Source organism: Oncorhynchus nerka, linkage group LG24 (assembly GCF_034236695.1).
Source record: "Oncorhynchus nerka isolate Pitt River linkage group LG24, Oner_Uvic_2.0, whole genome shotgun sequence".
Classification (NCBI taxonomy): Eukaryota; Metazoa; Chordata; class Actinopteri; order Salmoniformes; family Salmonidae; genus Oncorhynchus; species Oncorhynchus nerka.
The window spans coordinates 40485589-40510333 of record NC_088419.1 but is presented as its reverse complement, the minus strand read 5'-3'; the positions used below and the strand labels follow the sequence as shown (position 1 = coordinate 40510333).

Sequence of the window (24745 nt, the reverse complement as noted above, 5' to 3'; positions counted from 1 at the left end):
GCGCATACTGTCTAACAGCAGATATAAATACTGAACATATGATTGAAGTGAAATGGACCCCACTCTCCATGATCTGAAACATTACTGTGATTGCAGATTAGTTTCTGTGACTGCAAGGCCCATGGTGCCATGATTCCTACTGACCGACCGTCCGTCTTTAGCGCCATCTCTCTCTCTCTCTCTCTTCCCTCCTCTCTCTCTCTCTCTCTCTCTCTCTCTCTCTCTCTCGGCAGTGCCTGACTGGTATCCTCCTCACGAGGCTCTCTCTGACTAGGAGTGTAGATGTGCAGGCGGGTAGGGGGAGGGAAAGGGGGAGTCCCAGGTGACTAGCATGGCCTCTTTTCATCATTTGCTTCCCGTTGCCTTTGAACAAACACAGGAGCTGAGAGCAGAGATCTGTCAGAGGTTTACCGTTCTTTCTACTCTCAGTGAGAAGGAGGGGGGATTTCAAATGTTTTAAGATTATAATGAACCTTAAAAATCATTACAGATGAGATGATTCTCCTGGCTGGCTCGCCAGAGAAAAATATATTTATTTTGTCAGTTTGAGATAGATTCTATCTACCAAAATGTGGGCTAGGTATCCCTCTGCGTGTTATGTTGTCAGACTTCAGAAGGGTTAGTGTCAGACGGTGCCTGGAAAATAGAGCTGAAACTGAAATGACTTCTGCTGTGTCCTCAGTGTTGCATTTCATGTTATAGGACTTAAGAAAGCTAGAGTAGATACCTGGCAAATGGATGTCACAAGCAATAACTGTACAGGTATTTTCTACATTAGATAGATTTTTCTCATTGGTTTATTTATACTGGTAAACATCAAACAGAAACAACAGCAAAATCAAGAGCCGACCTCTCAGATAGCCTACTGTTTTGTGGCTTTCGTTTTCTCTTTACCAACCAGTCAATTTACAACGGTTCTTGGCCTGACATGACAAATTATGTCTTAATAATAGTAAAAAAACATGAAAATGGACCACCAATCCTTTATCGAACCCCATCCACCTGTTGACGTATTGGAATCGCGCCAGTCATCCTGTCTGTGTTGGTTTAGACTTTAGGTGTAATTACGCGATAAAAATGTATCGATTCAACCCGGAGGGTAGTATTTAGGCTCAATCAACACCGACGGGGTTGCCATGAATGTTGCATTGTGCTGTGTGTCTGGTGCGGCTTGATGAAAAGATCCAGCTCTGTCACTAGACTGAGGAGTGCGGCCCAAATGGCACCCTATTCTCTATATAGTGCACTACTTTCGACCAGAGCCCTGGTCGAAAGGTTGAGCACTATAGAGAATCGGGCGCCATTTGGGACACAACCTGGATACCTTGTGTTCTACATCTCTGCACATTCACAATTCCTCCAAACGCCGCCGCCAAGTTAATTAAGACATGTCACCAACTGTCTGAAAAACTGACGACAAGAAATATGTCCATTCATTGTCTACACAGTTATTGTAATCACTTTAAGTAACAGGCAATGTTATAACAAGCTTGATCATCCATCCCTTTTTCACCCTCTCTCTAAATGATGCTAGACCACCAAGAATACTGCATTCAGTACTATATGAACACTTACGGGTGTATCGTGTTAGCCTATATGTTACACAACTCAACATTTTTGTACATGAAGTTGCTTTATACATTTACTTTGTGCCTTTCATCAAAGTTATATCCGAAGTCGCTATACAGATGACTTTGAGAGGATATTTGCTTTTTAGGTAGAAAAACAAATGTGAAACATTTTTAAAACCCTGTTTTGCTGCCTTGTCTTCAGATATACAAGAGGAATCTATGGGTCTTGTAGATAAAAGACAAGGCATAAAGTTATTGTATGCTCCACGACGGGCCACAAATCCAATCCAGTAAAACAAAGAGCTTATAAGCCAGTAAAATCCAGATCATAGAGTGCTTTCAAGAAGCCACTCAGATCGGGACAGCTTGTCTCTGCCTCTGCGTATGTTTGCCATTGCACTCTCCAACGTGGGCAATTCTCCACTCATGGACAGACTGCGTTTGGAGCACAAACTCCCGCCAGGTTTTGGCTGCTGCTGTACCAGGCTGACATAGCAGCGCTCCTTGTACGAGTCCACGTTCAGTGAGTGCCGCCGGTTCACCCTCACACCCCCTGCTGGTACCGTCATGTAATGGTGGGACGAGGCTCCAGGGGGGCGCGGCCGCCTAGCGACCGGCGTCCATTTTGTGGAACGGGCAGGAACAGGTACGGCCAAGGCGGCAGCCATTTTGGCTTCCGACGAGTTATTACGGTTTGTGTTCTCTAACTCCACATCCGTCTGGCCTTCGGCTCGGCGGGTTTCTCCGGGTTTCGAACCTCCGGCGACAGTGAAATCGGCCCGTTTTTGCCTCAGGGTGACCGGGGAGGCAGGGTGCCAGGAGTGGCTGGCTGCGGAAGTAGAGACAGTGCAGTCGGGGATGGAGGGCTTGGTAGATGTGGTGGTGGTTGGGGCTGGGGGTTGCTGCTGCTGCTGCTGCTTGACCGGTTTGCGAGGAGGAAGGGCCACCCTCAGAGACTCCTTGTCTTCCGTCTCTGGTTTCTCTGGCTGGAGGATCTGCTTGGACAGAGATTTGGACATGGCCTTGGGGACACCGCAGCCCTGGAGCTGACCGTCACTGCTCAGAGATGGGATCTCACCCATCTCCAAAGCCTTATGAAAGAGATTGAGAGAGATTTTATTCATCCCCAGGGAGAAATGACCTCAATATTCATCATCACATTTGTACAAGACAAATAATCCAGAGACAGTAGCCCCAAAGAAAAGAGTACCACTCAATACTCCTACCTTATCCTCATCGCCTTGGTTACACACTCGGTACCTCACGATGAGGAAGATGATGAAAGCTAAGACGGACGCCACGATGATCCCTCCGATGATGACCACGATGGTCCCTCCCAGGAACTGGGACTGCATGAAGTGGCAGCGGAGGTACTGTGGCTCGGTGGTGAAGCGGACGCACCCCACCACTCGCGTGGCAGTCAGGGAGGTCACCAGATCATCGTAGATGGCCAGTACACACAGGTCGTACTGAGTACCGGCCGCCAGGTTGTTCACCAGGATACTCTTACTGCTCGAAGGGATCATTCTGAAAATACAGAGAGAGAGATGGATAGCGTGGAATGAAAGAGGTGAGAGCATACTAGACCAACTGTAGACCAATTATACTGTACATTATATTGCAATAACAAAGAGCACAGGGCTATGGCCTGAAAATGGTAAGAGATGAGAGAATGCCATAAACAGCATTGTCATGAGTGGACGAGTAACAGGGTTGCAGGGGTTCCAATGGTTAAAAAAAAGTAGAATTGCTAATGTGCAGTGAAAGGGGTGAAAGAGGAAAAAGAATACTTTATTGTCCAAATGATTTATTTTTACCCAACCCCCCGAGACACAAAAAACCCCACTGAGAAGTCGGAGGCATTAAAGATGAAAGATTGTATGCACACCCATCTCTCAGAAGAGAAAGTCACAATAGATCCAATGGCTCGGTTGTTGGATCATGGTGCTGTGTGCTTGAAAGACCCGGAGCTGTGGATTTTTTATTCCCAAATGGATCTCTTACGATCAATATACTGTATGTACAGTATTGGTTGACTGTAAGTCACTTTGAATAAAAGTGTGTTCTAAATGGTCACGTCACATTGTATCATAAAGATAAGCTTCAAATATGGAAAGAAAAGAGTTGCCGGATGAAAGGACATTGTGTAGACTCATTTCTCAGAAGGGGCCTGAAAGATCTTCAGAAGCTTTTTGTAACATTCTGGTTTCTCTTTCATCTCGGCTTCTCCTTACAGCTCAGTGCTGACATTTCATTTTGATTCTGTTGATTAGGTATACTACAGTGGGGCAAAAAAGTATTTAGTCAACCACCAATTGTGCAAGTTCTCCCACTTAAAAAGATGAGAGAGGCCTGTAATTTTCATCATAGGTACACTTCAACTATGACAGACAAAATGAGGGGAAAAAATCCAGAAAATCACATTGTAGGATTTTTTATGAATTTATTTGCAAATTATGGTGGAAAACAAGTATTTGGTCACCTACAAACAAGCAAGATTTCTGGCTCTCACAGACCTGTAACTTCTTCTTTAAGAGGCTCCTCTGTCCTCCACTCATTACCTGTATTAATGGCACCTGTTTGAACTTGTTATCAGTATAAAAGACACCTGTCCACAACCTCAAACAGTCACACTCCAAACTCCACTATGGCCAAGACCAACGAGCTGTCAAAGGACACTAGAAACAAAATTGTAGACCTGCACCAGGCTGGGAAGACTGAATCTGCAATAGGTAAGCAGCTTGGTTTGAAGAAATTATTAGGAAATGGAAGACATACAAGACCACTGATAATCTCCCTCGATCTGGGGCTCCACGCAAGATCTCACCCCGTGGGGTCAAAATGATCACAAGAACGGTGAGCAAAAATCCCAGAACCACACGGGGGGACCTAGTGAATGACCTGCAGAGAGCTGGGACCAAAGTAACAAAGCCTACCATCAGTAACACACTACGCCGCCAGGGACTCAAATCCTGCAGTGCCATACGTGTCCCCCTGCTTAAGCCAGTACATGTCCAGGCCCGTCTGAAGTTTTCTAGAGAGCATTTGGATGATCCAGAAGAAGATTGGGAGAATGTCATATGGTCAGATGAAACCAAAATATAACTTTTTGGTAAAAACTCAACTCGTCGTGTTTGGAGGACAAAGAATGCTGAGTTGCATCCAAAGAACACCATACCTACTGTGAAGCATGGGGGTGGAAACATCATGCTTTGGGGCTGTTTTTCTGCAAAGAGACCAGGATGACTGATCCGTGTAAAGGAAATAATTAATGGGGCCATGTATCGTGAGATTTTGAGTGAAAACCTCCTTCCATCAGCATGGGCATTGAAGATGAAACGTGGCTGGGTCTTTCAGCATGACAATGATCCCAAACACACCGCCCGGGCAATGAAGGAGTGCCTTCGTAAGAAGCATTTCAAGGTCCTGGAGTGGCCTAGCCAGTCTCCAGATCTCAACCCCATAGAAAATCTTTAGAGGGAGTTGAAAGTCCGTGTTGCCCAGCAACAGCCCCAAAACATCACTGCTCTAGAGGAGATCTGCATGAGGAATGGGCCAAAATACCAGAAACAGTGTGTGAAAACCTTGTTAAGACTTACAGAAAACGTTTGACCTCTGTCATTGCCAACAAAGGGTATTTAATAAAGTATTGAGATAAACTTTTGTTATTGACCAAATACTTATTTTCCACCATAATTTGCAAATAAATTCATTAAAAATCCTACAATGTGATTTTTTTGGATTCTTTTTCTCATATTGTCTGTCATTGTTGAAGTGTACCTATGATGAAAATTACAGGCCTCTCTCAACTTTTTAAGTGGGAGAACTTGCACAATTGGTGGCTGACTAAATACTTTTTTTGCCCCACTGTATATATACAAAAGTATTTGTATCAATTATGGACCCACCAAGGCAGCAGCTACTCTAGCCTGGGGTCCAGGAAAATTAAGGCAGTTTATACCATACCAACATTACAACACATTCACAAATTTCACAACACTCTGTGTGCCCTCAGGCCCATACTCAACCACTTCCACATATCTACAGTACAAAATCCATGTGTACGTGTGTGTATAGTGCGTATGTTATTGTGTGTGTATGCAGGTGTATGTGTTGCTTCACAGTGCCCGCTGTTCCATAAGGTGTATTTGTATCCGTTTTTTAAATCTAATTTTACTGCTTGCATCAGTTACTTAATGTGGAATAGAGTTCCATGTAGTCATGGCTCTATTTAGTACTGTGCACCTCCCATAGTCTGTTCTGGATGTGGGGACTGCGAAGAGACCTCTTGTGGCATGTCTGTTGGGGTATGCATGTGTCTGAGCGGGTGTCTGAGCTGTGTGATAGTAGTTCAAACAGACAGCTTGGTGCATTCAACATGTCAATAGCTCTCCTAAATTACAAGTAGTGATGAAGTCAATTTCTCCTCCACTTTGAGCCAGGAGAGATTAACATGCATATAATTAATATTGTACATCCAAGGGCATCCAAGGGCCAGCTGTGCTGCCCTGTTCCGAGCCAATTGCAACTTTCCTAGGTCCCTTTTTATGGCACCTGACTACACGACTGAACAGTAGTCCAGGTGCGACAGAACTAGGACCTGTAGGACCTGCCTTGTTGATGGTGATGTTAAGAAGGTAAGCCTTAAGAAGGCTGCTTTATTATGGACAGACTTCTCCCCATCTAAGGTACTATTGTATCAATATGTTTTGACCATGACAGTTCAACTTGCTCAATTTCCACATTATTTATTGCAAAATTGAGTTGAGGTTTAGGGTTTAGTGAATGATTTGTCCCAAATACAATGCTTTTAGTTTAATAAATATTTAGGATTGACTTATTCCTTGCCACCCACCCTGAAACTAACTGCAGCTCTTTCTTAAGTGTTGTAGTCATTTCACTCACTGTAGTAGATGTATAGTGTTGAGCCTAGAGGTCGACCGATTAATCGGAATGGCCGATTAATTAGGGCGGATTTCAAGTTTTCATAACAATCGGAAATCGGTATTTTTGGGCGCCGATTTTGCCGATATTTGTATTTATTTTTATACCTTTATTTAACTAGGCAAGTCAGTCACTTGTTTTCAATGACGGCCTAGGAACGGTGGGTTAACTGCCTTGTTCAGGGGCAGAACGACAGATTTTCACCTTGTTAGCTCAGGGGACCCAATTTTGCAACCTTACAGTTAACTAGTCCAACGCTCTAACCGCCTGCATCTCATTGCACTCCAGGAGGAGCCTGCCTGTTACACGAATGCAGTAGAAGCCAAGGTAAGTTGCTAGCTAGCATTAAATTCATCTTATAAAAAACAATCAATCAATCATAATCACTAGTTATAACTACTCATGGTTGATATTACTAGTTTATCTAGTGTGTCCTGCGTTACATATAATCGATGCAACGCTGGGGGATGATTTAACAAAAGTGCATTTGCGAAAAAAGCACAATCGTTGGACGACTGTACCTAACCATAAACACCAATGCCTTTCTTAAAATCAATACACAGAAGTATATCATTTTAAACCTGCATATTTAGCTAAAAGAAATCCAGATTAGCAGGCAATATTAACCAGGTGAAATTGTGTAATTTGTCTTGCGTTCATTGCACGCAGAGTCAGGGTATATGCAACAGTTTGGGCAGCCTGGCTCATTGCGAACTAATTTGCCAGAATTTTATGTAATTATGACATAACATTGAAGGTTGTGCAATGTAACAAGAATATTTAGACTTAGGGATGCCACCCGTTAGATAAAATATAGAACGGTTTCGTATTTCACTGAAATAATAACGTTTTGTTTTCAAAATGATAGTTTCTGGATTCGACCATATTAATGACCAAAGGCTCGTATTTCTGTGTGTTATTATGTTATAATTAAGTCTATGATTTGATAGAGCAGTCTGACTGAGCGATGGTAGACACCAGCAGGCTCGTAAGCATTCATTCAAACAGCACTTTTGTGCGTATTGCCAGCAGCTCTTCGCAAGCACAGCGCTGTTTATGACTTCAAGCCTATCAGCCTAATGGCTGGTGTAACCGATGTGAAATGGCTAGCTAGTTAGCTGGGTGTGCGCTAATAGCGTTTCAAACGTCACTCGCTCTGAGACTTGGAGTAGTTATTCCCTTTGCTCTGCAAGGGCTGCGGCTTTTGTGGAGCGATGGGTAACACTGCTTCGAGTGTGGCTGTTGTCGATGTGTTCCTGATTCAAGCCCAGGTAGGGGCGAGGAGAGGGACGGAAACTATACTGTTACACTGGCAATACTATAGTGCCTATAAGAACATCCAATCGTCAAAGGTACATGAAATACAAATGGTATAGAGAGAAATAGTGCTATAAATACTATATTAACTACAACCTAAAACCTCTCACCTTGGAACATTGAAGTCTCATGTTAAAAGGGACCACCAACTTTCATATGTTCTCATGTTCTGAGCAAGGAACTCAAATGTTAGCTTTTTTACATGGCACATATTGCACTTTTACTTCTCCAACACTTTGTTTTTGCATTATTTAAACCAAATTGAACATGTTTCATTATTTATTTGAGGCTAAATTGATTTTTATTGACGTATTATATTAAGTTAAAATAAGTGTTCATTCAGTATTTTTGTAATTGTCATTATTCCAAATAAACATTTTTTTAAAATCTGCTGATGTATCGGTATTGGCGTTGAAAAATCATAATCGGTCTACCTCTAGTTGAGTCATCCGCATACAGAGACACACTGGCTTGACTCAAAGTCAGTGAGTGACATGTCGTTTGTAAAGATTTTAAAAAGTAAGGGGCCTAGACAGCTGCCCTGGGGAATTTCTGATTCTACCTGGATTATGTTGGAATGGCTTCCGTTAAAGAACAACCTCTGTGTTCTGTTAGACAGGTAACTCTTTATCGAGAGTATAGCATGGGGTGTAAGCCATAACATCCCTTTTTCCAGCAGCAGACTATGATCAATAATGTCAAAAGCTGCACTCAAGTCAGCCCCCACAATCTTTTTATCATACATTTTTCTCAGCCAATCATTTGTGTAAGTGCTGTGCTTGTTGAATGTCCTTCCCTATAAGTGTGCTGAAAGTCTGTTGTCAATTTGTTTACTGTAAAATAGCATTGTATCTGGCCAAACACAATTTTTTCAAAAAGTTTACTAAGTGTTGGTAACAGGGTGATTGGCCGGCTATTTGAGCCAGTAAAGGGGGCTTTACTATTCTTAGGTAGCAAAATGACTTTTGCTTCCTTCCAGGCCTGGGGGTACACACTTTATAGTAGGCTTAAATTGAATATATGGCAAATAGGAGAGGCTATATCGTCTGCTATTATCCTCAGTAATTTTCCATCCAAGTTGTCAGACCCCGGTGGCTTTTCATAGTTGATAGACAACAATAATTTTTTCACCTCTTCCACACTCTCACTTTACGGAATTCAAAATTACAATGCTTGTCTTTCATAATTTGGTCAGCTATACTTGGATGTGTAGTGTCAGCGTTTGTTGCTGGAATGTCATGCCTAAGATTGCTAATCTTGCCAATGAAAAAAAATCATTAAAGTAGTTGGCAATATTAGTGGTTTTGTGATGAATTAATGATGGAGCTGATTTGACCTTTTTTCCCAAAGCTCCAAAGCTTTTTACTATCATTCATTATGTCATTTATCTTTGTTTCATAGTGTATGTGGTCACCCCTTCAAATGAGTGGATTCGGTATTTCAGCCACACCTTTTGCTGACAGTTGTATAAAATCGAGCTCACCGCCATGCAATCTCCATAGACAAACATTGGCAGTAGAATGGCCTTACTGAACAGCTCAGTGACTTTCAACGTTTCACCATCATAGGATGCCACCTTTCCAACATGTCTGTCCTACTAGAGCTGCCCTGGTCAACTGTAAGTGCTGTTATTCTGAAGTGGAAATGTCTAGGAGCAACATGATTTTGGAATGAGATTTTCGATGAACAGGTGTCTACATATATTTGCTCATGTAGTGAACATGTTTTGTGTAGGGGTCGTTCCACGAAATGAGTGCCTTTTGCGTTCCTTTGATATTTTAGGAAGAAAGGACAAATCTAGAATTTTAAAAGCCCTTTAAATGAAATGCCCTTTTATATAGACTACATGGAACATTCTATAAATCTGTCACTCATTTTAAGGTCATGAACTGAATTCTTTTCAAAAGAAACATTGAACATCGTATAGTCAAATCATAGTGTAAAAGCAGGTGAGCTGGTTTTCCTCTTTCAGGTGTTTTGTGGTGGAAAACGGAGCGAGTTAAGCATGACACGTCAACCCTGTTACCCATAGATAGTCAGGCAAAAGAAAATGAACAATGTCATATTTTTTGTGAAGCTTGCATTCAATTGCCACTCCCTGTTACACACAACAAGCTTCCATTCCCCCTGTCACAAGGAGATTTATGGAGGATTTAAGATAAATTCATCAAAACTGTTACTTTATTTTGTACTTAATAGGCACTTACTATAGTCTCTTTTTTTACCTCTTGAGATGGGAAAACATGTTTTTTATTAAGTTGAACATGACAGAATGTAAACATTTTCTCCAAGTTATTCAAAAGGCACCTAATTGCTGGAATGACCCTGTACTGTATATGTACTGCAACACACTATACCAAGGTGACTTTTTAAGTCACTGAACAAGAATGTCAGTAAATTAATGACTTCATGCGGTTAGAGTAACAGCCCGTCAAACAATGGAACTTTGCACATTTGACATTTGAATACATTTTTCAACAACTTAAACACCCCTCAACACCATCAGGAATACTACAACAGACCATTGTGCCTAGTTCTTGTTTGTTCTCATTTGGTTCTGAGAGTCGAAATGAGGCATCAATATCACTCATCAAAAAACAGTCCCTATATAAGCCAAGGCTCACCTGTAAACCAGAGAGTCATCGTAGGTTCCGTTGTATTGGATCTGGAACATTCGGATGCCTGGTATACTCCTCTGGAAGTTGAACCTGACCAGGACGGAGGTAGACGTTGCCTCAGTGATCACCACCTTCTTCTCCTGGCTCGTCTTTGTGTTTCCCAGTGGCACCATGCCTCCGCCCTCCCCACCACCACCCGTCTTCATTACCGTGGCGATATCAGAAGAACCGGGGTTCGGTTCCTTCTTCACAGTACTGTTGGTGATGTGTGGGAGTTTGACGATCACCAGGTCCACAGTTTGTTGAGCCTCCCCGGCCGGGTTGGAGGCGACACAGGTGAAGGAGCCTGATGGAGCGATGGAGAACTTAATTATTATTTTTTTTAACCAAATTTGTATTTTTTGTTAGGGGTTGAAGGTACATTATCCATGTTAAATGATTTGTTTATTAAAACATGTACCAGTAGGCTGCTACACAAAATAAGAAATAAACCCAGTAAGAAAAACATCATGTTTACATATTTTTACATAATACTCATCTCATATATACAGTTGAAGTCGGAAGTTTACATACACTTAGGTTGGAGTCATTAAAACTAGTTTTTCAACCACTCCACAAATGTCTTGTTAACAAACTATAGCTCTGGCAAGTCAGTTAGGACATCTACTTTGTGCATGACACAAGTCATTTTTTCAACAATTGTTTACAGACAGGTTATATCAATTATAACTCACGGTATCACAATTCCAGTGGGTCAGAAGTTTACATACACTAAGTTGACTGTGCCTTTAAACAGCTTGGAAAATTCCAGAAAATGATGTCATGGCTTAAGAAGCTTCTGATAGGCTAATTGACATCATTTGAGTCAATTGGAAGTGTACGTGTGGATGTATTTCAAGGCCTACCTTCAAACTCAGTGCCTCTTTGCTTGGGAAAATCAAAAGAAATCAGCCAAGACCTCAAAAAAAATTGTAGACCTCCACAAGTCTGGTTCATCCTTGGGAGCAATTTCCAAACACCTGAAGGTACCACATTCATCTGTACAAACAATAGTATGCAAGTATAAACACCATGGAACCATGCAGCTGTCATACCGCTCAGGAAGGAGACGAGTTCTGTCTCCTACAGATGGACATACCTTGGTGCGAAAAGTGCAAATCGATCCCAGAACAACAGCAAAGGACCTTGTAAAGATGCTGGAGGAAACGGGTACAAAAGTATCTGTATCCACAGTAAAACAAGTCCTATATCGACATAACCTGAAAGGCCGCTCAGCAAGGAAGAAGCCAAGAAAGAAGGAAGAAGCCAAAACCACCATAAAAAAAAGCAACTTTTTGGAGAAATGTCCTCTGGTCTGATGAAACAAAAATATAACTGTTTGGCCATAATGACCCTCAATATGTTTGAAGGAAAAGGGGGAGGCTTGCAAGTCGAAGAACACCATCCCAACTGTGAAGCACGGGGGTGCTAGCATCATGTTGTGGGGGTGCTTTGCTGCAGGAGGGACTGGTGCAATTCACAAAATAGATGGCATCATGAGGAGGACAATTATGTGGATATATTGAAGCAACATCTCAAGACATGAGTCAGGAAGTTAAAGCTTGGTCGCAAAGGGTCTTCCAAATGCACAATGACCCCAAGCATACTTCCAAAGTTGTGGCAAAATGGCTTAAGGACAGCAAAGTCAAGGTATTTGTGTGGCCATCACAAAGCCCTGACCTCAATCCTATAGAACATTTGTGGGCAGAACTGAAAAAGCATGTGAGAGCAAGGAGGCCAACAAACATGACTCAGTTACACCAGCTCTGTCAGGAGGAATGGGCCAAAATTCACCCAACTTATTGTGGGAAGCTTGTGGAAGGCTACTTGAAACGTTTGACCCAAGTTAAACAATTTAAAGGCAATGTTACCAAATACTAATTGAATGCATGTAAACTGTATGTAAACTTCTGACCCACTGGGAATGTAATGAAAGAAATAAAAGCTGAAATAAATCATTCTCTCTACTATTATTCTGACATTTCACATTCTTAAAATTAAGTGGTGATCCTAACTGTCCTAAAACAGGGAATTTTTACTTGGATTAAATGTCAGGTATTGTGAAAAACTGAGTTTAAATGTATTTGGCCGGGATGTATGTAAACTTCCAACTTCAACTGTGTATTCTGTCCTATTCTACTGTGTCTTAGTCTATGCAGCTCTGACATTGCTCGTCCAAATATTTATATATTCTTAATTCCATTCCTTTACTTTAGATTGTGTGTATTGTTAGATATTACTTGTTATATATTACTGCACTGTTGGAGCTAGAAAAACACGCATTTCGCTACAGTCGCAATAACATCTGCTAAACACGTGTATGTGACAAATACAATTTGATTTGATTTACAGCGTTTAAGTGATAATAAATTCAGTATAAACAGAAAAAGCAAAACAAAAAAATAAGTAGGCCTCCAGCCCAAGCTCCCATCCCATTCCCCAATCCCACCCAGCCAACATGTCTCCATCCAACCCGCCCCACCCCCTACCCCCTACCCCCACTCCCAAATAAACCATGTGAAGGAAAAGCAGCAAAGAAGTGCTCAGCATATGTGGGAACTCGAGAGAATGCCAACTTGAGAGAATGCCAAGAGTGTGCAACGCTGTCATCAAAGAATAATCTTAAATATAAAATATAATTTGATGTTTATTGGTTACTACATGATTCCATGTGTTATTTCATTGTTTTGATGTATTCAGTATTATTCTACAATGAAAATAGTAAAAATAAAGATGAACCCTTGAATGAGTCGGTGTATATATACAGTGTATATATATATATATAGAGAGAGAGCAAGAGCGAAATAAAAAAAAGAAATGAGATGTGTTGGGCTTAAGCCAAGATTATTCTTTACAGAGTCAAGGATATTTGTCCAGGGCTCAATTGTTCCTTGACTAGCACAATTTATTCTCGCTGTCGATAATTCTAATGTTATAGCTTCTAATAGTAACTGTATTCACTTATGAATTGGAAGAGAGTGAGGTGATTGCAATCTAAGAGCCAACATCTTTTTTTGCAGCAGCAGCAGTAGTAATCGTCTTTGATTGATTGAGAGATTCAAGGAGCTATCATAGTTAAGTACCATAACAGACGCAAAGCATAGAATATTTACATTCATATAATTCATAATGAATTTTGTGATTTTGCCCCAGAAGCATTTAACTGCAGGGCACTCCCACATCATATGGAGGAATGTTCCGACCTGATTTAGGGGACACAGTGAACAGTTGGTGTTAAATACAGTCTGTAAACAAACTTAAAATGTATATGTTTATGGTTCGGGTTACAGGATGCTACGGTCATATTTTTTTCCATATTCTGCTCAAGTTAAAAGGTTGTTCAGATTTTAAAAAGTTGTTTATATATTATAGAGATCAGTCCTTTTCGAGAGCCTAGATCAATTATTTATAAATCCCATCATTGGACGGTTCAGGATTTGGGTTTCCCAATGGGCTCTATTGGCCAGCATTGCTGTAAATATATAAATAAATTATTTGCCTGGTAATGGGTGAAGTATTGGCGGATGGGTGTATGGATAATTGTTTTTCAATGTTGAAACTTCATTAACATTCACAACTCTATGAACATTTATTAGCTCTCCTGTTTCCTTTAAAACAAAAGGGAGAACTAAATGTAGCGGGAGAGCAGAGGTCATCGTAGGATCATTTTCATACTGAAAAACCAGAGCATACAAACAGAAACACTCAACAAGGTCGACCACAACAGACGGCTCAATGACACCCACCTGAGTCCTTCACAGTGGTGATGAGGATGTCCAGAGTCCCGTCACTGTGCACCACGGCCCGGGAGGAATTGGACATGAGCCGGCCGTCTGGCGCAATCCAGTGGATGATGGGGTCTGGGTCACCCCTGGCCTTACAGCGCAGAGCTACACTCTGACCCTCCAGCGCTCGCAGCTCCTGGAGACGGTTAGATGGTGGTAGGGTTAGTGATATTACCGTGATAGGTATTGAATTATCATGATTAAAACAGTTATTGTGGTTAGCAGTAGCATGATAATCGATGTTTGACAATTATTGCAATAAATGTGTTTATTCTGGAAAGGGATGATCAAAATGTCATTAATTATCATATTAAAAAAGTGTGTTCAGTGATATACAGGATAGTTACTTTTTTGTCAGTGTCAAATAGCATAAATAATAAAAACAGTTATAATGCTTCTGTTATCAGTGGATTATTGCAATCCTATTGACAAATGATCTTATTATCATCTCAGCCTTACCTGGGAGTGTCTGGTGATGAGAGGCGGCTCACAGAGGAACTCTTCTTCAGACACGGTCCAGAAGTACCGTCCAGCCAGGTGCTGCGGAGCCGCACACGTCTCCAGATCATCCTCCCGCCTCAGCCTCCTCAGCCACAGCAGCTCACAGTTACACCTCAGTGGGTTCCCCCCAAAACTCAACGCGAATGACGACGGACCCATGCTTCCTGACGTGGCCAGAACCCCAGCCCGCTGGAACACAGGGTCTGGCGGAAGCTTCTGGAGCTTGTTGGAGGTGACATCAAGCCGTTTGAGCTTCTGCAGGCCGGAGAAGGTTCCTATAGGGATGTAACTAAGCATGTTGTGGTCCAAGCCCAGGGTGTGGAGGCTGGTCATTCTCTGGATGGCCACCCAGGGGGTGCTTTCCAAGTTGTTGTAGGACAGATCTAACTCCTCTAGAGCCGTGAGATCATTGAAGGCCCCAATGTGGATATGAATCAGTTGGTTGTTGTTAAGAATGAGATGGTGAAGTTTGGACATCCCACTGAAGGTGTCGTTGGTGAGCCTCGTCAGACGGTTGCTGTCCAAGTGCAAGGCCCTGAGGTTCTCCAGATCTTTAAAGGCGTGAGGCGAGATGGAACCGATGGTGTTCCGAGACAACGTCAGGTCCTGAAGCTTGGTCATGTTGGCAAAGTCCCGCTGTTTGATGCTCGTGACGAAGTTGTCGCCCAGACGCATCTCGACGGTGTGCCGGTCGATGTTTGGCGGGACGAAGAGGAGGCCCTTCTTGTCGCAGAGGGTTGCCAGGTTGGGGTTGAGCATCTGGCAGACACAGCGTTTTGGGCACAGCTGGACCTTGTGGGCCTTTACAGCCATGCCAAGGACCATCAGGTAAACTAGCAGGGTCTCCATCAGGCTTTCCAGTCAGGCTAACACACCTGGCCAGATTAGAGAGAGAAAGAATTGTAATATCCTACGTGGAGTTGGATAGAGATAACCCCAAGACACTGATCTAAGGTAATTTACGCCAAAATAGGAGACAACATAGAAAGGATATTAATTACATGCAGTTGGATGAAGTTTCACCAGACTGATCTAAGGTCTGTTTTTTTTTCTCCTGATAGGATGGCTGCGTACGCTGGAGTAGAGACTGGAGAGAAAAGATTGTATTTGTTCATTTGGGTACAGCTACTCTTCCTGGATCCTGGGGTCCACTCAAATCACAAAACAAAGCAATCATATACACCCACACAAAAACAACGAAGTAGAGACGAGAGAGACAGAATTGTATTTGGATTTCCATTAGCTGTTACTTTATCCAGAGCTACTCTTCCTGGGGTTCAGACAAAACAGAACAAAACAATCATACACCCAGACAAAAACAATGCCAGAGACAGCAAAGTATTCTACTCTGAATCCTTAGACCTTAGAAAAAGAGCTCCGCGGGTAGTCTAGTGAGTAGCGGGGGATACTGCAGCTGGAGTGCAGAGAGAGTTCGCCTAACTAGACCTGCTCATGATGAGTTATATAACTCATTCTTATTGGCTACATGTACAGTAAACATGAATCTACCATGCGTGTCTCATGGTTCTTGATTACGGGAGGAAGGTGCAATGTCCAACGCCTAAAGATCTCACAACAACAGCACAACTCAAAAGCCTAACCTTTAGAGACAGAATGTTATTCCTGCTTTGTCATCATTGGTTTTTCTTTGGTCCTCGGGTGGCAGGTAGCCTAGTGGCTAGAGCGTTGGGCCGCAAGGTTGCTGGATTGAATCCCTGAGCGGACACGGTAAAAATCTGTTGTTCTGCAACCTGAACATGGCAGTTAACCTACTTTTCCCTGGTAAGCTGTCATTGTAAATAAGAATTGATTCTGAATTGACTTGCCTGGTTGAATAAAAAAATTATGCTTTAAATAACTGAGGTTATATCTCTGCGTCTTGAATAATGTGTCAGTATAAATGCGTTTTTAGCCGACTAAAAGCCTGGAAGCTCTCTGTACACCTTCAAAAGATTTTTCCACCTGCAGCTTTTGATATAGAATCTGTAAAACAATAACCTTAACTGTCAAAATAGTTTGAGGAATTTGAAGAATGTCTCGAAATTCTCCGAATGTGTCAGGGAAGGAAGGATTCTGCAGATGGAACATGAGTGACAAACTGCCATGGGGGAACGTTCTGTTGGAACGCTAACAGAGACTGAGGCCTGGCGGGAACATAGTGACAACACCTGTCATCCGACAGCTGTAAAACACATCCCGGCCTGACGACTAAAGGGAAAAGGTTGCCGCCCAGGAGTGTGTGGCCCGACAATAAAAACAGGAACACAGTGATATCATTTTAGAGAGAGCAGAGCACACACTGTCTCCCTGGTCTGACATTTCAATGAACGCCACGCTACATAAAAATCCCACTTTTCTTGGAGAACAGGTTTATGCCCTTGTTTTTACAGGACGTTTTTTACCACGACTGAGTAACAGTTATAGAAATGTGTTGACTGGCTGGTGCTGGTGAGAGGGGAGTAGTAGCCCTAGCAGTGAGGGCCGAAGTAAGTCGATGACAAATGGACTGTGGTGTAATTGTTAAATGGACAAGTTATGACACTCCTTAAGCATGGCGAACGACTGCAGATCGTGACCCAAACTGAGGAAAGACGGCTGGTGGTGTGTGGGTGTGAGAAAGAGAGAATGTGTAATGGGAGTGTGTGTGTGTGTGTGTGTGTGTGTGTGTGTGTGTGTGTGTGTGTGTGTGTGTGTGTGTGTGTGTGTGTGTGTGTGTGTGTGTGTGTGTGTGTGTGTGTGTGTGTGTGTGTGTGTGTGTGTGTGTGTGTGTGTGTGTGTGTGTGTGTGCGTTGAGGGGTTAGGTGTTTGTCTGTTTTTGTGATAGTGGTTGCGTGTGTAGGTGGGTTTGCTTGTGTGTAGGTGTGTGTGCTTTTCTGTGTGTGAAAGAGAGATCGCGAGTTAGTATGCGTGTGAGTGTGTGTTTATGCGTGCGTGTCAACCAGCCTTCTGCTTTGCTCCGGATGGCACAGCCTCTGGATGTGCAATGAGGCAGAGAGGGCCTGCTCCTTCCCGACTCAAATGGCAATGGAGACGCGATATTGATTCACTCCGTAGAGATGGGGCTTTTTTCGCCGGTGATAACTCAGCCAAACGTGAAGAGAATGGTTGAGACGGTTATCACTGCGAAATTCGTTTTGTGAGGACAAAAGTACAACCCCGTCGCCAAGACATGATGAGCAGCAGGAAATACATGTCGGCGCCTGTCTCCCTAATTTGCATTTAATTACGGTGGGGTTTCTACACAGCAATTTGCATAGCAGGTCACATTCATCCCCTAGATGAACAAATAACTAGATAATCAATCAATGATTTAATCAATGCTTTACTCAACCTTAGAATGTCAAACCTTAGATAATATAGAGAACACTTTCAGACACACACACAAATGCACACACTCACTCACTCACTCACTCACTCACACACACACACACACACACACACACACACACACACACACACACACACACACACACACACACACACACACACACACACACACACACACACACACGGGTAGATTATTCCTAATAGAAAGCAGCTTGGTAGACATCAACCTTTACAGTGACACTGAAGCGCAATGGCAGCAGCAGAGGCATACTACTGTTTTAGTGGAGGATATCTATGCTCTCCCTGGGGCAGCGATCATCCAGAAAAGCCTTATACAGCATCCTACACACACACACTCTCTCTCTCTCTCTCACACACACATAAACACACTTCTGCAGCAGGCAGGCAGCTGGGCCAGTTGGGTCATGAGGGATCTGTTTTCAGATGGTCTAACGTATGCTGGGCCTCATATAGAGAAAGCCTCTACTGCATCATCATATTGCTGCTGGGTTGTGGGCCCTGGGCTTGGATCTGGGGGGGGTGAGAGAGCGAGAGAGAGAGAGAGAGCGAGAGAGAGAGAGCGAGAGAGCGAGAGAGCGAGAGAGCGAGAGAGGGAGAGAGAGAGAGAGAACAAATGCTTGTCATGCCTACAGATGAAACTTCTGCATAGTGGCCCTGTCTCACCTAGGTACTGCAGAGACACAGCTAGATACTGCATTCTCCATCGGAAGGAAAATGCTTTCAGTACATGTATTGAGGTTGTGGTACGAAACTGATATTTCATATTTTATAAGGAGAAACACATTAGGGGCTTGGTAGCATTACAGATACCATCATGCTGATATAAACACTTTCTGATTTGTTGACCTGGAGGGAATTGTTCACCACATGAAATGAGTTAGTGTTTGATTCAAAACATTCCTTAATTAAACTGGAAAATTGCTGTTGAATGGTTTAAGTATGTCCTGAACACACCATCAAACTGTGTGTGTGTGTGTGTGTGTGTGTGTGTGTGTGTGTGTGTGTGTGTGTGTGTGTGTGTGTGTGTGTGTGTGTGTGTGTGTGTGTGTGTGTGTGTGTGTGTGTGTGTGTGTGTGTGTGTGTGTGTGTGTGTGTGTGCACAAGCGAGAGCGAGTCAGATAAAGAGAATGTGTGGGTGGGTGTGTGAGACAGAGAGTGTGTGTTTGTTGGAATACCAATTTACATCAGTGTCTGCCAATGCGATGTGCTAGGTCTAGGGTGACATCCTTGATACCATGGCAACACCAAAACCTCACTTTGGGATGGCATGTATTTAAAGGTTCATTCTCAGACAACTGAATACTGCGTTGAGCCGGTACTATTGTCCCACAGTTTTCCTTGGCCTATTGGATTCCAATGCTACTACGGCAGGTCCATAAATAACATCTGGTGTTTTGTTTGCCATTGGGGTCATACTTTGATGAGGTCCGAATTATGGAGGAAAAGGTAAATTACATTTAGCGTAGCCTAATGAATGGGGTGACTGAATCCAACTGATCTTATAGCTCTCTCTCTATTTCTCTCTTTCTCTTTCTCTCTCTCTCTCTCTCTATTTATCTTTCTCGCTCACACACACACACCGTCAGATCGATCTACACAGAGGCATAAAATAATGCTTCAAACCTTTCCTTTACTTCCCATTAGATAGGTACCGTAGGTAACATGGCTCAGGTGACCTAAACCGTGGATGTAATGAGCTGCCAGCTATGTTCTCCAGTCGAGGAGATCCCAAAGAACTGTGGGGTCTGAGGGGACACAGGTTCAGTTTCAGAATGAAGAAGGACGTCATAGCAAGCTGAGTGAACAGGCCCCTCTCTATCAATAGAATTGTCTTCAGTGCTTTTAGAGTCTTCTTTTTTTGGTGTGAACCCTCCTTTTCCCTTTTGGCGTGAAGATCCAAAAATGCATCTGTTGTTTTTCACCCTTTAGAGGGAATAGATTGTCAAATACATCCAATCCTATGAGCCGACTAATCAATAGGCCCACTGTTTGCCTTCACCCCCCCCCCCCCCTTTCTTACTGAATATGCTGTGCATTCAGCAAGGCTACTGTGAGGTAAGCAATGTAAATTAGGTCGATGTGCTCACTCTACTGTAGCCCAAGCCACAGCTCCTTGGATGCGTTGGTGGTGGAAGGAACTATACTACACAGCCCTCTCTTTTTAGACTATCAATCATGTTAGTGAAAGACATAAGCATAGTGAAAGACTACGCCAGGATGAATGTTTCGGCGTGATATGGAATGTTGTGATCAGAGAGCGTTGTAGCCTTTCGAGCAGTCAGCAAACAGAAGCATTATAATCAGGCCTGCAGGGTGCTTTGGTGTGGCAGTTACAATGGTGCCTCAGGCTACCATGCATAATCAAATAGATGATAACCAACACCAGACATAAAAAGATGAAACACCGTTGATAAGTTATTAGGGCCACATGTTCACATTTCAGAGAACTGTATCAACATACATCCGTATTGAACTGTACCTTGTCCAATCTTTCATTGGGTTACTCAATCCAGGCTGTTTTATTAAACAAGATAACAAGTGAATGACTCATTTGCATTCCAGTAAGGGCTGTTTATGGCTAATATTTTGTTTGTGGTCATATTTCATTTGGTTGGGACTGACAAGAACCCATATAATGCCGAGCACAAGCACAGTCATTTCACATCTTAATTCAATCTGATGTGATCCACCATGCATCTGTAAGTGGACAAGACGATAATTGGTACATTACATGATTTTCAGTTTCAACTAGACAAAAAACCTCAGCATGCAAGCACGGGGGTTCTATACATACAATTTGTAATCTGACCGCTTTGCTCATCATCTGATGGGATTTTTTTTTACCTTGCGGTGTTATAGCCTAGCTTTTCAAAGATCTAGGCGCATGACAGCTGTCTTTAGGAGATTCCTCACCTTTTCAGATACCCCGCCGTGAGGCAATGAGGATGGGAGCCTAATTGCAGTAAAAACCGTACTGCTGCTCCCCATGCGATTTCTTCAAAGCCGATTACCCAAAAGAGTTCAACAGCAATGCAATGCATTTAAGGCTATAAAAATATTGCTTAAAGTTTACCTTGAAGACGGAGCATCAACCCTGTTCAGTCTGGGGTAGTAGGCCTACCGCGTAAATTCCTCCGCAAATGCTGTTATGAGCGCCAAAACATTTTGACAGAATTCTGTGTAATGTAAATGGTGGTTCCTTGAGCCGACTCAGGTCTCCCAAAAATGTGCGCTGGATCCTAATATAGTCTGTGAGAATGGCCTTCGAAACCAGCGATGCCCTTCAAGAAATCCATGGCCATAGAAAGCAACATTCCAACGCCTTACTTACTTACTTCCCCCGGTGTATCTACGTGGGAAATGCTCGCTTGGTGTTGGCTATCTAAAAGAAAACTGCAGGAGGATGAGGTCCCGCTATCGCTTTGATTCTACAGCTTTCCAGCTACACCACACTCGAACGGCATGAACCGTTTAATAGAAGAGAAAACGCCTTTGTAGCGATACGGCGCTGTCTACTGACTGCTGGTGCTGCATTCGGATCGCGTAGAAGTCAGATGTTCGCATCGCTTTTTCTCAGCAGGTCCGCAGGTGACATGCGGGCTCAAAGCAACCTAGTCAGACTGACACCCCGCTAGATCCCTTCTGTCCTCCGGTCCGGGCGTCACACAAGTCGTGGACTATACTATCAACCTTTACCCGACAGCGAGCCAGCTCAATTTCGCGGGTGACCAGAGGTGCACTGCTGTGCTTGGAATGGTAATCGAGGGCGCCCCCCCAGCACTAGGGCCATTTGTGCATTCATCCACAGACAGACAGACAGTTGCAATGCCTCCCAGCACAATCTTGCACCTGTATACTGATTATTTAAATTAGTAGGCTGTATGAACTCAGCTTCACATCTGACAATGCAGTGTCCCTATAGTAGGCTATATGGAAATACTGTATTAATCACCATGCTGTTATTCATTTATCATCACAATGATTATGAGCTGAACACATTTATAAGCAATCATTAAGCCAATTAAGCTCAATGATTTGATGCAGTGACATACAAACACAATTTAAGAATTGATCTGGTGCAGGCACCTCTGCAAACAAGCAAGCACACAAATAACCAAAAATGTATAGGCTATTGAACATGTGGTGAAATAATAGCCTTAAAATGTGTATGATCTATTGGCAAACTGAAAGATTACCATATGCTAATTTCAAAAGCTTTCAAGAGATGCCCAGGTAGTTGGGTACCAACATGACTACTTCTGCATTCAATGAGGTCACAAGAAAATGGCAGGTTGGCTGTAACCATCTTGGTACTCTCTGCCCTGTCTTTGGCACCCACTCCTCAGGCTAAAGCACAGGGCTAGCCAAAGGCTACTGCTGCTGTGGTTATGTAACGGAGGTGGTTCGGTGACTCATGGGGCGACAGGGTAGCCTAGTGGTTAGAGTGTTGGACTAGTAACCGAAAGGTTGCAAGTTCAAGTTCCTGAGCTGACAAGGCACAAATCTGTTGTTCTGCCCTTGAACAGGCAGTTAACCCATTCCCTAGGCCATCATTGAAATGAAGAATTTGTTCTTAACTGACTTGCCTAGTTAAATAAAGATTAAAATCACAACCTTGCTTGAGACCTAAATATTTGTGTTAGCTTACCTGAGCTAATGTCTAGGTTTTAGCCCCGCAGGCTTACACGGTATTGTGACGTGCAGAAGATGACCTGGGATGATACATCGTAGGTCATGTCATCTTCTGATCTTATTCTGCACTTCTTCACGTTGACAAAGGCCATGTGTGTTCTCTAAATGCATTCTCTTAACAGGAAATACCATCAGACTCGCTGTTTTTGTCCTCAAAACAAAGCCCTTAGCCCAGCTCCTCATAATTCACAAGGTGTTGGGTTTCATCTACTACAGCATTGCACTGAGGAGTTCTACTGCGAATCAATATATAGCCTCATTCAGCCACTGTATACAGGCAGGGTTCAGATCAATAGAGACAATGTATGCCCAAGGTGTTGGAACGAAGAAATCTATGGTGATTCCAGGAGCCTTTGCAGTTTTCGTGTGTCTAATATATTCTTTAGAATGCAGAAAATGACATCCTGTTGTTGTAGCTTTCATTACCTAGTTAATCAATAAAGGACATTGTGACAAGGCAACTGTGTCCCACTTGTTCATGGACCAATGGAGTATTAATATTCTCCAATCAAACCTTCCTACTCTATTGGACCATGAATAAGTGGTCAATCTGGAGATGGAAGAAACGCAAGCCTGGTTAGGCGAAGTGCTGGCTAGCGGAGTAGAACATATTTTTAGAAAGAAAACGAGAATAAGTGGAACATAGCCTTGGGCCCTTGGCTAAGGATATGTATCTGTTATGCATACTATGCCAGGAGGTCTGGATCCTATTGGCACATGTGGTAGTATAATAACTACAGGGTCATAGTCCTGAACCCTGCACTGAACCTGGTGTTACTCCTCAATTACTATGATATTACAAATGAAATAATCAGAAAAACATTCATAAACTCTCCACAACACCAATTTAATCACAAAGCGCCTTACAAACCCCTGTCGTTGCAATCAACGTCAACATCAACATCTGTAATTGATTGGAACGTTATTGCTTCGTCATACACAACTAAACCACTCCTCCCTCCAAGGGCAAACTGCAACACATTGACCGGTCTGCGGAGAGGGTCATCGGCTGCCACCTGCCCTCCGTCGAGGACCTGCCCCCCCCCCCCCGGGGTAAGGAGGCGTGCAGAAAAGATCATTGCCCACCCCAGACACCCCCTCTTCCGAACACTCCCCTCTGGTAAACGGTTCAGGGCCATTATGACCAAAAAAACCTGACAGCTGAACAGTTTCTTTCCCCGTAATGTGTTCCTCACCAATTGGCCATCTGGTCCATAGAAACTAAGGGACTATGCACTCTCTGCTGCGCACTGCATCAAGCCATCTTCGACCTGCACATATAATAACCGCACTACCGTAATTGCACTCTGCACATTAACACTGCATATGAACTGTACATAGGCACCTGTTGTTGTACTACATCACAGAGCATTCTTACCTCTGCACATATATATTTATAATGTACATTTGTAAATCCTCTCATTAAATTCTCTTACTGTACAGTTCTATGCATACTTGATCTATTTTGTATATAATGTACATACACTTTGTGTAAATTCCTCTGTCTGTATTCTGTCTGTTGTCTATTGCTAGTAGCACATCACCAAGTAAAATTCTAGAAATGTTAAATATACTTGGCAAAAAAAAGGTGATTCTGATTCTTACCAACAACACACTGACCAACATTTAATCCATTCACGTTTCTTATATCAGACACCAAATTCCATTCACTGTTTCCTGTCGTTGAGGAGCTGTTTGTAGGTGAAGGAGTCGTCCCAGGGTCCAGTTTAGATGCTACCCTCGTTAGTTGGCCAATGAAATATGAATTATTCTCAGTGCTGAATCTGATTGTCTTCATTTGGTTGTGTATGATATATCATGTTGTGCGACCCATCTTGAATAATTAGCCAACCACCGAGATGGGAAGATTGCTCAATGTTTTCTTATTTGGGTTGGAACAATCCTGCATACATTCATGGTGGCACTTCCA

General features: G+C 42.9%; 1 protein-coding gene across 1 annotated transcript; it reads right to left on the bottom strand.

Annotated features, from left to right (window-relative positions):
* Nucleotides 1–785: 785 nt before the first annotated feature.
* On the bottom strand, nucleotides 786–15630 carry LOC115107987 (leucine-rich repeat and fibronectin type-III domain-containing protein 5-like). Its single transcript, XM_029631825.2, has 5 exons — nucleotides 14734–15630; nucleotides 14236–14410; nucleotides 10457–10796; nucleotides 2798–3098; nucleotides 786–2662 (listed from the first exon to the last, which is right to left on the bottom strand). Exons 1-5 carry the CDS (start codon nucleotides 15622–15624, stop codon nucleotides 1898–1900), a joined length of 2472 nt encoding a protein of 823 aa, XP_029487685.1. The 5' UTR covers nucleotides 15625–15630; the 3' UTR covers nucleotides 786–1897.
* Nucleotides 15631–24745: the final 9115 nt, after the last annotated feature.

Coding starts and splice junctions, on each gene's coding strand:
- LOC115107987 (XM_029631825.2), bottom strand. CDS start 15,624: ATGGAGACCCTGCTAGTTTACCTGATGGTCCTTGGCATGGCTGTAAAG. Junction 10,797..14,235: donor CACCACTGTGAAGGACTCAG/GTGGGTGTCATT, acceptor TCGCTCCATCAG/GCTCCTTCACCTGTGTCGCC. Junction 3,099..10,456: donor GATGACTCTCTGGTTTACAG/GTGAGCCTTGGC, acceptor CTGTATTTTCAG/AATGATCCCTTCGAGCAGTA.